The sequence below is a fragment of the Anabrus simplex genome, chromosome 1 (assembly GCF_040414725.1).
Source record: "Anabrus simplex isolate iqAnaSimp1 chromosome 1, ASM4041472v1, whole genome shotgun sequence".
NCBI classification, from domain to species: domain Eukaryota; kingdom Metazoa; phylum Arthropoda; class Insecta; order Orthoptera; family Tettigoniidae; genus Anabrus; species Anabrus simplex.
Genome location: NC_090265.1, coordinates 507,809,787 through 507,823,373, shown reverse-complemented (window position 1 = coordinate 507,823,373; position 13,587 = coordinate 507,809,787). Strand labels below are relative to the sequence as shown.

At 36.9% G+C, this 13,587-nt stretch overlaps 1 protein-coding gene across 1 annotated transcript in view; it reads right to left on the bottom strand.

The window, feature by feature from the left end:
* Positions 1-5,320: 5,320 nt before the first annotated feature.
* Positions 5,321-13,587, bottom strand: part of LOC136857030 (Golgi-associated PDZ and coiled-coil motif-containing protein) — a 524,409-nt gene continuing 516,142 nt past the window's right edge. The window contains exon 10 of the mRNA XM_067135379.2: positions 5,321-5,686. Within this exon, the coding sequence (XP_066991480.2) occupies positions 5,666-5,686 (21 nt within the window). The 3' untranslated portion in view covers positions 5,321-5,665. The remainder of the gene's footprint in view (positions 5,687-13,587) is intronic.

The following is a 13,587-nucleotide window of genomic DNA, read 5'->3' as shown; positions in this document are numbered from 1 at the left end:
AGATAGTGGGTTTGAACCCCACTATCGGCAGCCCTGAAGATGGTTTTCCGTGGTTTCCCATTTTCACACCAGGCAAATGCTGGGGCTTGAGGCGTTATTATGCAAAATTCATTAATAATGTGATATAATTTGGACAATCAACGGTCTACGCGACGTATATTTAAATTGTGTCTCTTATCAACACTAGTAATCTGTTGTGAATTATCCATTCTGCTATTGAACTCTGCATTATCGGCCTAGTGTCTGTATACTGAGCTGAGACTGGAACCCAACGCTATTTGAAGAATTGGATGACTAAACTTTGTATCTGGTGGACTTGGCTAATTTTAATGCATGAGCGCTCAGAACAGTTATCCTACTGGTCATCTACTCAGGCTGTATGTGGCAATTGTGACTTTTCGTCACACAATTATTTTGTATGTTAGTACCTCTAAAAGGGTATAAATCGTATTGTGGACAGCTACACGGACTCCTATGCCATCTATGAGAGTACATTGCTACTGCGATGTGTGTTTTGGCGGTGCCCGCCAGGGCGAGTACCGAGACGAGACTGTGTTGCTTCTAGCGGCGGATAGTGAAGTGTGTCTGTCTGCGCTTGTATCTGGTTGGAAGCGGACGCTGCGGAAGAAAATGGAGTGCTTAGCGGCTCCTAGAATAATGGACATCCCATCTGCTGGGGGTTAGAGGATATATATGTATCCCTGAAAGGGGATTTAGTTGTGATTTTACTTTTCATCATCTTAATATAATGTAGATATGTAGTTTGGTTTTATTTTTTTTTACTTGTGAAATGGTAGTGTTGGGTCAAATACGAGGTAAGTTAGTTAGGCATATGGCTTCCTTGTAAATACGTTTAATGAATTATTTCTGTTGAAATTATTTTATTGGTGTATGATTTATATTCTATTTGGTGTTTTTATATGAATGTGATGGGTATCTCAGTTTGGTGGTATGGAGTTTTGGCTTCGAGTGTGTGTGTCGTATGTAACGGATGGCCATTATTGTGCTTAGATAATCTTTAAAATTTTCCGTTGCCTTGTTTTTAAATTTGTTGTTCTCTTCATCTGGTTTTATTTTTCTGCATATTTGCGGGTGATTTTCTGCGCTATGCCTTTATGCGTGTGCCGTTACCCTTTGAAATTTATTATATTATATTTCTCCTCTATCGTTGATGTATTGTGGGCTCATATTCATGTTCATTTTGGTGGTTACTCTCTTGTGTGTGATTCGTGCTTCTTGTCATGTGTTTTGGCTAGCGTGTGCCCGTAATTGACCTAACACTACGCTTACACTTGTCTGTAAATTTTTTTAATTACTTTATTATAATTATTATTAATATGATATTTTGTGAATTTTACTGTTTCTTTGGTACATATAGTTAGGGATTTGGATTGTATATTTCAGAATTACTGCAGGTGGTTTTATTCCATTATTTGCTTTATTAGATGGGGATACCCGCATTAATTTCAAAGATGTAGTTCCTTAATAATGTAATTTTTGGGTTTTAATTGAGGGTTTGGACACCCTTAGTGTGGAGCGATCTTTGCTTGGGTCTTATTTATTCTTCTGATTGTTATTGGCTTATCTTATCTTATCGTCATATGACAGTTATGCTACTGAAACTATTCATTATTGTCTTGTCTGGATTAGCGTCCACTTGTGTGTGCCGCTGTAAATAAAATTATGAATTGTTTGGCTGTCTTGAGGCAAGATCGGGTGTTTTCTTTCTTGTGGTTGCGTATTCTGCCTCATTCTATTATTATATTGGGTTGTGTATTTGTTAATTTTCATACTTACTATGGTTGTGTGAATTAATTCATATTTTATTTGAGTTGATATTTTAATTTCTGTGCGGTTTTGTGTTTAACATCTTGGTCCATTTGGCGTGGTTCATTTAGTGTGGTGTTGTTGGACCTATGTTAAAAAAATCATCAAAACTCGGGGAATGATCCTTCCACTAGGGCCTGTCGGGAGCCCTCGATTAAGCAACTTATTTGTTATTCTAATTACAATTTTAAATTTTATTTAAAGTAGCTATTATTAACTTGTGGGGTTTGATGTGATCTGGTATACCGGAATTTTCCTTTAAATTGAAGAAATGATTTTATTTTAAAAAATATTATTGTTATTTATATCTAAATTATTTACAACTCTTAAGTATGCTATTAAGATTTCCATTCTTTCAAATTCCTTTTATTTTATCAGGGCCTAAAAGATATTTTTATTTAATGCTATGTAAATATTACTTATTAATTATATCTTTATTTTAAATTTCTTTAAAATCTTGGTGTCATTTTTGGTGAATCCCTGTGCAATTCCCAGGGTCCCTTCCCCTCTCCTTTTTTTAATGGGTAGGTTCCAGTACTCTTCCTCTCTTCCTTGTATATTTTATGTGTTATTATATGATTTTTGTTGAAATATTTGTTGTTTTTTTAAATTTTGTCTTGTGTGCACACTTCCCTATGACGTTCTCTTCCGAACGTCATTCATCATCATTGTTAGGGGGTGTTGCAGGCTGTACCATAATTAAGGCCACGGCTGCTTCCTTCCCACTCTGAGTCCATTCCTGTCCCATCATTGCCATGAGACCTATCTGTGTTGGTGTGACGTAAAGCAACTTTAAAAAAAAAAAATCCAGCCCAGACGGTTTGTCTGGTCATCAAAACTCGGCAGTAAAAAGGTTAAAAACCAGAACCATACCAAAAAAGTTGTGGAAGAACACAGAGTGGTAGAAGGGAAGACAAGAGACTGCACAAGAAGCAAAAGTAGGATAAAAGAGAACTTGTGGAGTTCGAGCATCTGAAAGGCTCCAATGAAACAAAGGCTTTTTATCAGAAGTTAAATAAGAGTTGGAAGGATTTCCAACCAGGAAAAACTCTGTGTAGAGATAAAGATGACACCATCTTGAGCAGTGACAAAGTAATACTCGACAGATGGGCTCAGGATTTTAATGAATAATTGAATGGAAATATACCGGATAATCAAGGAATGACAGTCATAGCAGAAAATGCAGACAGCCTGGGAACTGAAGTGCCAGTACCAAACTCCTTCATAACCTATTGAAAAAGATATAGATTTCTGAAGAAATACTTGATGGAACTTGAGCATTATATGTCCAATTCAGTTTTTTTAATTAAAGAAGGTGATATCTTGGTACATTGCAATTACAAGAGAATTAGTTTGCTGAGCATTGCCTGTAAAATACGGTACTGTCGATCATTCTATTTAACAAGTTTGTTGCCTTTGTTGAAGATATCATTGGAGATTACTAATGTGGATTTCAACAAGGAAGATTAACTGTCGATCAAAATTTTACGATACACCAAATACTTGAAAAGTGCATTGAATAGGTACTGATACACACAGAGATCCGATCGCTATATGACAGTACTGATAGAAATTGTCGGTATATGGCAATGCAGGAGATGCAAATTCCTCAAGAACTGATTTCATTAGTAAATGCTACCATGGAAAATATTCGGTCTCAAATTGATTGAAAATATGTCAAATCCTGTTAACAACTACAAATGGAGTCAAATAAGGAGATTCACTGGCCTGTCTTCTGTTCAATATTGCATTAGAAAAGGTGGTTTGATTCTGGCATTAACATGACAGGCACCATCTTTTATAAATCAGTCCAGATTTCAGCACATGCAGATGATATAGCAAGAACACCAGGAGCTATGAAAGAGGCCTTTACTAACATGGAAAAGGCAGGAAGAAAGTTGAATCTGCATATCAATGAAGACAAGACTAAGTATATGCTTCTGACTACGAAAAATGATGCAATGATGCACTGGAATTGGCTCATATAAAGTTGTACACAGTTTAACCTACTTGGGATCAGAGGTCAATTGTAAAAATAATTTTATTGATGAAATTCACAAAAGGATTCTCTGTGCAAATAGGTGCTTTCATGGCCTTCGAAAACATCTTAAGTCCTGATTACTGAAGAGGAAAATGAAAATAATGATCTACAAGATCTTAGTGAGATCTAATTTAAATTAGTGAGATCCGTACTAAAAGATGGTTCTGAAATGTAGCCTCTGTCAAAATCTGATGAAAGACAGCTTAGTATCTTTGAGAAAAGAATTCTGAGATGCATTTTTGGACCAACAGAAAAAAAAAAAAAAAAAAAGCAATGGAGAATTTAAATTAGTGAGATCTGTACTAAAAGATGGTTCTGAAATGTAGCCTCTGTCAAAATCTGATGAAAGACAGCTTAGTATCTTTGAGAAAAGAATTCTGAGATGCATTTTTGGACCAACAGAAAAAAAAAGAAAAAAACAGTGGAGAAGATGATACAATCATGAAGTGAACAGGCTATTTAATGAACCTGACATTGTTAAGCCATCAAGATAAAGAGGCTAGAGTGGGCTGGACATGTACTTTGTGCTGCTGACATACTACAAAGTGATGAAGATATTTAATATGTTGCCAGAAGGATTTCAAAAAGCTGGAAGACTGAACCTGAGATGGGAGAAATGTGCGAGTCAGGACATTAGGATCCTGGGAATGAAGATCTGGACGAGCATGGCACTGAAGAGAAAAGACTGGCAGAAACTTCTAAGGAAAGCCAAGGCCCACAATGGTCTGTTGAGCCATCATCATCATCATCATCATCATCATCATCATCATCATCATCATCATCATCATCACCGCCATCATCAGTGTTTCTACAATTGTGACATTTTCTAGTCTACTATTTAGATGCAGCATTTTCCACAACCTACATCAGCTTCATATGAAACATGCATTTCTTTCCCTTGAAAGGCAGTTCTAAGAGGATTTCTTCAATTTTTTGGTAGTTGTTTAATGTCGCACTAACACATTCAAGGTTTCTGGTGACGGAAGGATGGGAAAGTGCTAGGCTTGGGAAGGTATCAGCCATGGCTTTAATTAATTAAGGTACAGCTGTAGCATTTGCCTGGTGTGAAAATGGAAAACCACAGAAAACCATCTTCAGGGCTGGCAATGGTGGGGTTCAAACCCACTATCTCCTGAATGAAAGCTCACAGCTGCGTGATCCTAACCGCATGGCCAACTCGCTTGGTTTTGAAGAGAAAGATTGCTGGTAAGTATAAAACAAACAGCTGGGAACAATGGGAGGAGAGTAGACGGATTGAGGAGATAGAGGCCAAACTATGTGTATAAGCCAGCTTTGGTGGTGGGGTCATGTAAGACTGATGGAGGAAGACAGGTTACCAAGGAGAATAATAGAATTCAGCATAGAGGATAAGAGAAGTAGAGGGAGACCAAGAATGACCCTGAATGAAAACAAAGTTCCCATCAGGGAAATAGTAAAAGTTTGAGACACAAGTGCGTTTATTAAAATATCGTATTGTTATTCATTCTTTGTTCCTTGAAGAGTGCAAAATAAATTTACATATTTTCCATTACTCTTGTTTTGGATGCTATAAGTGGAAATTGTAAAACAATATTTTAATAATAATAATAATAATAATAATAATAATAATAATAATAATAATAATGATCAAAAAATCTGGTCTTAAAAAATTCATGGGGGAATGTAGCTCCATAAACATTATAGTGACTTCAACAATAGTTGCAGATATTCTCAAATATTTTGTTGGCAGTTCAAGCTGTGAGACCTAGTTGAAATTCTATACCATTAAGCTTTCTGGTGTTGCTTACATGCTTACATTCATTGGATAGATGGAATATTCTGAAACATAAAATCATAACACACATACAGTACATGACACACTGTTTTAAACTCTCAGACCTCACATTCACAAAGATTCATATAAATGCACACATTTTCTACAATAGATAATATTTTTTTCTGAGGAAATATAACCTTCTAGTGATAATGATGATTGCACATCTTACTTAAATATAAAATTTGCTTTTACAAAGCACACAGTTTTTATGCACCAGTCAGAAGCAAGATATTATTCCTTTCTACATAGCTATACTATAACCATAGTGAGTAGAATATGAAACTGTGATAATTCCAAAATTCATTTAGTAAATATAACAGCCAAATAGAGGGTTACTTTATCTAGGAATAAGTAATGAGTAAGAGATGAACATTACTAAAATGTATAGTTTCATGAACTTTCAGGGCCTGTTCCATAATGTTTATAAAAGCAATAATTAAACTGTAAACCTCTATTCCTCAGTGAGTCATCTATTTGACTGTCCTATAGCCATAGTATTAATCCTTACAGCAATGAGTTCCTTCAGTAGTAGCTGGACCCTCTGGAATAAGGTTGGTTGATATTTTTTTTTTTTTATAAAATAAGAAAACATACTACAAATATTTTGTTGTTTTCTAAATATTAATATGTAAAAGTATATACTGTACATTAGAGTAGAAACCTTCCATAGCTTCATTGCCATATAGGAGTCCTACTTCTTTTTTTTTTTCCAGGGACGGGTACAGTAGGAATGTTTTAAACTATGTAGTACTGTAATGTACAAAATTGATATTTATTTCCAAATAACCCTATACCCTAATCTGATCAAAAGTGCTCTGTATACTGTATTTAAACTAGAGCCTAAGTGTCACTATGATTGCTGCTGCTACTATGAGATGGCTAAGGACTCAATGCTGTTTAGTGCTATGAGATACCAGCAGAATGGCTGGTGCAAGGGACTTAAAAGAGCCTTTGAACGTGGAATGTTTACTGGTTGCTACATTAGTAAACAATTAGTCAGGGATATTTCTGCCCATCTCAAGTTGCCTAAGTGATTGTGCAGTGAAAACGGGAAGGCACAGCCAGAACAAAACCAACTGCTGGATAGGCCATGCGTGTTACGGGCGAATCAGATGACATCAAGCGATAGTCATCAGTGAATTCTGCAATGTCATTAATTGTGTAGCTAACACCATGACTGTGCGCCGAGAGATATGAGAACCATACATTTTGCTGGTGAACATTAAGCACAGAATTTGGTGGTTTAAGAGATGTAAAATTTGGAGGAATAAATCACACTATACTATGTTGCAGTCAAGTGGGAAAGTTTGGGTGTAACGAATGCCAGGTGAATGATACATGCCACACTGTACACAGAGGTAGTGGTGATTTTTGTTTGAAGAGGAAGGAATACTAGGCAACCATCCTCTATTAACATTAATCAGAGAGAAAAAATGGAAGGAGTCTGACACTTCAAAAAATGAAGGTATCGGCCAAAGAAAAAAAAAAGGGCCATGAAGGACATGAAAATGAAAGATTCCCTACACCTCGATACCTAATATGGTCGGGGTTGGAAAAGAACAAGAGTTGGCCAAGGGAGGTCGGATAGGACAGATGAAATTGAGGAGCCTGGTACAAGCAAGTGGAAGCAATGCCACCACTCAGCCAAAAGCCCCATGGTTGCCAACCTACACTCCCAAATTAAGAGCCCCTGAGGCCCCTTGTAGTCGGACTGCTCAGGGCCCACAGTGAAATTTGGCAGAGATGGGGTGACAGTGTTGAGATGTTTTTTGTGCTTTTCATGGAAGAGACTTGCTCCTATTGTAATACTACAGAGCACATTAAAAGTGGAAGGTTGTAAGGACATTTTGACTAGCTGAGAGTTCTCTAAAGTAGAAGACCAGTTTGGAGATGATTGCTGTGTTTCAGCATGACCATACTCTTTGCCATTTAACAGCATTTGTTTGCGAGTGGTTTGTGGACAACACATTTCTGGAAATCGACTTACCAGTCCAGAGCCCTAACCTTAATCCTACAGAAAACCTACGGAATGAACTAGAATGGCAACTATCCTCCAGTCCCCAACGACCTACACCATTAATCACGCTTGCTATAGTGCACCAGGGAGAATGGTCTGCCATTCACCTGGAAATGCTCTGACACATTTTCCACAATGGATGGTCCAAAACTTGCCTTATCCAAAATACAAATTTAATTTATTGATGTTTATATTTATATTTCCTCAACAAGACAAGACAAGATAGTGTTGCGAATGTCGTGCAAAATGGAAGTAACCAGTGTTGAGCAGTGCGCATACATCAAAATACCTGTTCTCCAGGGGAGAAATGCACGAGAATGTCACAGTGAATTGGTGGAAGCCCTTGGGAATAATGCCCTTCCATACTGTACAGTGGTATGGTGGGTAGGAAAGTTTCAGAAAGGACATATGGCAACCGGTGATCAACAACGCTCGGAACGCCCTGTCAGTGTGTGGACCGAGATGGCACACGCCGTCATTGAGCAGCTCCATGAGGAAGACAGACAATGGATGCTACTGGAGTTAGAGAGGACAAGTGGCATCGAGAAATGCAACTTCCACAGGATATTGCGGAAAGAGCTGCAACTGTGCAAAATTGCGTAGCTGTGGGTACCGCATGCACTCATGGAAGTTCAATGATGGATGCGATATACAACATGCTCGGAACCTAGCAAACTGCAAACAGGACGGCGACTTTCTGTAACGAATAATAGCCATTGATGAAATTTGGGCCAGGGCAGCATATGAACCGGAACTCAAACATCAGTCCGCAGAGTGGCAACATGACGGGTCACTAACTTACGTTTTCATGGATGATATCCACACTATGGCTACTTGTTTGTTATTATTCGAAATCCGATACTACGTGAAAGTGTATGTTTAATTTCATCCAAGAAGACCCCTACTTTTTCCTTCAAAAAATTTATATCAGGCTTAAAAAGTACTTTGTAAAATCATATGAATGCCTTTCTTGTACAGTACGCATTTTTAGACTATCTTTGTCTTCACGCCAACGCCGAACATTGGCTATAATTATGTCATTTTCTTTGTGGCTTAGCAATTATTCTTTATTTCCGCGAGTTTAATAACCATTAACTTAAAATTGGCATCATAATATTGAAGAGAACGTGTTGAAAATTTGCCAGCAATATCTATTCCATGCGTCTCTACAATATGACGATCCATCAGAAAAATATTCTTGCTGTCTGTAAAACTGTTACTTTTACTCAGCGTCAGCTACAACCGGCCGCTACATGCACATCACGCTTGCCGGGTTCAGCCAACTTCAGCGGCTGGTGATGTACAGGCCTAATCGTGGACGTTGAATGTCAACGAACGAATGTACTGCGCCGTGGTTTTTCGTGCACATACCTCACAATTTCATCTTCAACTTCTTTAAAGCGTTCCCGTTTTTTGTATAGAAGGCCTATGCATTTTTGGCTATCTTTGCCTTCATGCTAACGCTGAATATTGGCTTTAGTTAGGCCTATGCCGATTTTCTTGCGGCTGCACAATTATTCTACATTTCCAAGTGTTTAATAACCATTAACTGAAAATTGGCATCAGAATATCGACGAGAACCCACTGAAAATCTGCCGGCAATACCTGTTCAACGCATCTTTACAATATGACGATCCATCACAAAAATATCCTTGCTGTCTATAAAACTTAATTTTACTAAGCACCAGGTAGAGTAGACGCATGATAACTCTGCCACTGAGCCGTGGCCTTTCTACGAATTCGAAGCCTCGCATGTTTTGATGCCATTCTTCAGATTTGAGGAACATTTTTGTAGAGGGTAATAGAACGTCATTCTCTCTTCACTATTTGCCAAGATCCAGTGACGTTGCCCAAAGGCAGTGTACAACCGGTTGCCGCGGCTAGCGTTGTATAATAAAGAAACGGTCGTTTATTGTCAACGAGGGCGCACACGCGCTGGTGAAAAGCAGCAGCATCGTTACAGCAGTAGTTGCCACTGGAGTTCATTACTGTTAGGCCGCGAATGCGAGACAACCCTTGATTTTTCACATGAGATTCTGAGAAAATAACGTTTTGGATTTGGAGAAATACGGTATCACTCCAGAGACTTCTGTGGCAAACATTTCAGTTTTAAACGCATGTAGAGAAATGATAACCTCCTCGATAAAACTTTAAATGGGAATAGTTTTTCCGACTTATTTTTATCCAAGTTGTTTTACGTCACACCAACACGAATATGTCTTATGGCAACGATGGGACAGGAAAGGGCTGGGAGCAGGAAGGAAGTGGTCGTGGCCTTAATTAAGGTACATTTGCCTGGTGTGAAAATGGCAAACCACAGAAAACCATCTTCAGGGCTGCCGAGAGAGGGGTTTGAACCCACTATCTCCCGAATACTGGATACTAGCCACACTTAAGCGACTGCAGCTATCAAGCTTGGTTTTTCCAAACATTAACTAGACGCGAGAAAATATAAATTATCCTCTAAAATCAGTGATGTACTCTGGCATATCTTGAGGTGCATCACATTCTTACTTAATTTCAGTATATAACATTAAGAGACCGTTTATTCAGCCTTTATTTTTAACGAGTGAACAACTTCTCTCGGCCAAGTTATTTACACATTTATTACGAAAACGTGTTATCCTCATTCATTTCGAATTTTCTTTAGAGAACAGCATTCAATGGTTAATACCAATCGACTCCAACATCGCCTTCGAATGTCTACGAGAGAGCTCGCAAATGCACATAGTGAGAAAACTATACCGTACCAAACTGATCGATTGCATTTTGCGGCAAACGTTTCAGTTTTCTTATTAAAACAGCGTCACCTATCCTAACTCATCCGTTCTGTACGTATGATGAAAACATACTTCAAGCGCTAGGAGAGAAATAATAATTTTCTCGCTATAACTTTACATAAAGATAAATAACCTTTCTTTAATTTAACCAGACGCGAGAAAATATAAACTAACCTCTGAAATCAATTATGCACACTGCCATATCTTGAGGTGTATGCCATTCTTACTTAATTGCAGTATTTAGCATTAAAATTAAGAGATCGTTTATTCAGCCTTTATTTCAGCAAGTTAACAACTGTTATTGGACACGTTATTTACGCATTTATTACGAATACATGTTCTCTTTCATTTCGAGTTTTCTTTACGGAAGAGCAGTTGATGGGTATTACTAATCGACTCCAACATCGCCTTCGAATGTCGACGAGAGAGCTCGCTAGTGAACATAGCGAGGAAACAATACTGAAGGTGATCGATCGCATGCAACATAATCGCTGGGGTGCATAAATATCGGTAACGGAAAAAATCATGCCCACTTAAATCGCCCGTAATAACAGATGCATCAGTGATAGTGCTCTCGCTGTAACCAAAGGATAATACACAGTTTAATACATGAAGGGGTAGACAAAATGTCGTTATAACGAGGTTCTCGTTATATGTCGTACTCGCTATTGTGGAATTATACTAATATTAGCTTTTGTTTAATTAAAATAATCTTCAGTATTACAAATTATGCAGCATGAAATAAATAATATATATTATGTAAAACCATGATATGAAATATCAGATCCACTTTGCTTCACAACACAATCACTTATTCACTAAAGCAAATTTGTGAAAAGAAATTAGATTCTATCATTAAACTATCAAAAACTATAATACCAATTCCCAATAGTCATTTTACAATCACAAAAATAGTACACCTGCTAACTATACTGAGTAAATAAATGAATGAATAAATTAAATAAATTAAAATAAATAAATAAATAAATAAATAAATAAATAAATAAATAAATAAATAAATAAATAAATAAATAAATAAATAAATAAATAAATAAACAAACAAACAAACAAACAAACAAACAAACTAAAAACCAGCATACACTACTGAAAGCACTTTTGAAACAAGTTGCATTTTGTCTGCAAGTGGGATAGGTTGGGAGAATTGAGGATGATTATGAACGTGGGAACCTGGAACCAACATTATTCACTAGGACAGCCAGTTAAGAGAGCGCCTGCTGTATTAAAAATACTCAAAACAATAAGCATAACAAGTAGAAATTCTGGAGAAAGAATATATATTACTATAACAAAGTTCAGAATGTGTACAAGGAAAGTCTTGCTTCATTTGCTTCAAAATTATTGGAGTTTTTGTTTATAGATATCCTCTAAATCCTTTCCATTTCATTTTAAAAGTGTAAGCATTTTACTTCAATTTCACTCATTTATACCAAATATGAAGCCATGCTGACATGGTTTATAGCACATATTAAGTTACTGTTACGTTTGTTTATTCCTTCCTTCAAAAATAATATAGCATAAAATAAAGTCTTCATAAGTGATCCAAAAATTCACATAGGCCTAGTTCTACAGTTTAAATACTGTATCTCAGAGAAATCATCACATACAACTTCAATGAGAACGAAACATTGATAAATAGAACTAACAAAACGAAAAATGCTCATTATCTAACCAAGTCAATAAATAATAAGAAATGCCTGTCATTGGACACTAAGGTCCAACACCATAAAATTGTAACTCGTCTGGAAGCCACTTACGTCTGTGAAATCCTGTTCTAAATTAAAAACAAAGAACTGAAAGAAGAAACATCAGAACTTGCATAACTTAAAAAATACCAGGTCAATGGAATCTGGAGAATCCTTCTTAATGAAACTATAGACAGATTTACCCAATTGCCAGAACAATGAAGAAAAGAATCTTGTATTTCTTTCACATCTTGTGACTGCCAGGAAACTGGTTTTTTCAACATCTAGCGATGAGAAATCTTGGAGAGAAAAAAACAGGAGGACAACCAATCCACGAAACTGAATAAGATCTCAAAGCAGATGAACTCAAGATAGTAGATGCAGAGAACAAAAATAAAATTATTTTTTAAAAAATTAACACCTTTTTGAGTCTCACAAATTTCCTGCAGAAATGATATACAGAAGGGCTATAGCGATCGGAACGAATGAAAAAGTACTGGGCAGATAACAAGTACCAAAGGTACAACCTTCAAAGAGTCAGTGAATGTGGGACAACTAAAGCGATCCAATGTGGCCAATAATAATAATAATAATAATAATAATAATAATAATAATAATAATAATAATAATAGCAAACACAATTCTGACAAAAATGACACATGCCAATTATGAATTGTGTCAGATTTTGTTCCTCCACTCCTTGGAAATATTCAAATTAGTGCTATCTCAGCACTTTCCAGCACAAAGAAAAATATTTATTTTCCCCTTCAGTTCCGAGAGTAGCATTTAATGTGCTATGTACTTCATCCTGTATTCCAGGATCAATTAGATGGTAATGATAAAACCATTACCTTGCAAAAAACTCTTAAAATAATAGAAATAAGCACACTTTCTTGTTCTACTCACCATGGTATTGAATAACTCTGGTCATATACAACCCCATAAAGCTCTGCTAAAGAGCCAGTCAGTAGCAATGTCATAGTGACAGCGCAACTGAACTACTAAAACATGTGCTGTTCTGATATCACAACCAATTTCCTAAGGAGATGTCGACGCATCACCTATAACAACAATAATGATAAAAGATATAACAATTTGTTTCAGACTGGAGTTCCAAAGTCTGGATCTCCAAAACTGTCCAACAATCTGTCTTGGGTAAGGATTTTGTTGATCTTTGTAGGACTGTTCCCCACAGCAAGGATTGCAGGCTCCCGACGAGCAGCTCGTGATCTACGAGGAGCTCCAGACTGATGGTCCTCGTCTAAACTGCTGCCTGTACTGCTGCCTTGTACTAACCGTTGTGCTTTACCACTGCGATGGCTCATTTCAGACAACTTCAACACATATTGAGATCCCTTACCTGACAGCTTTACTGCTTCTGGTGCAACCTGACTTATCCCTAC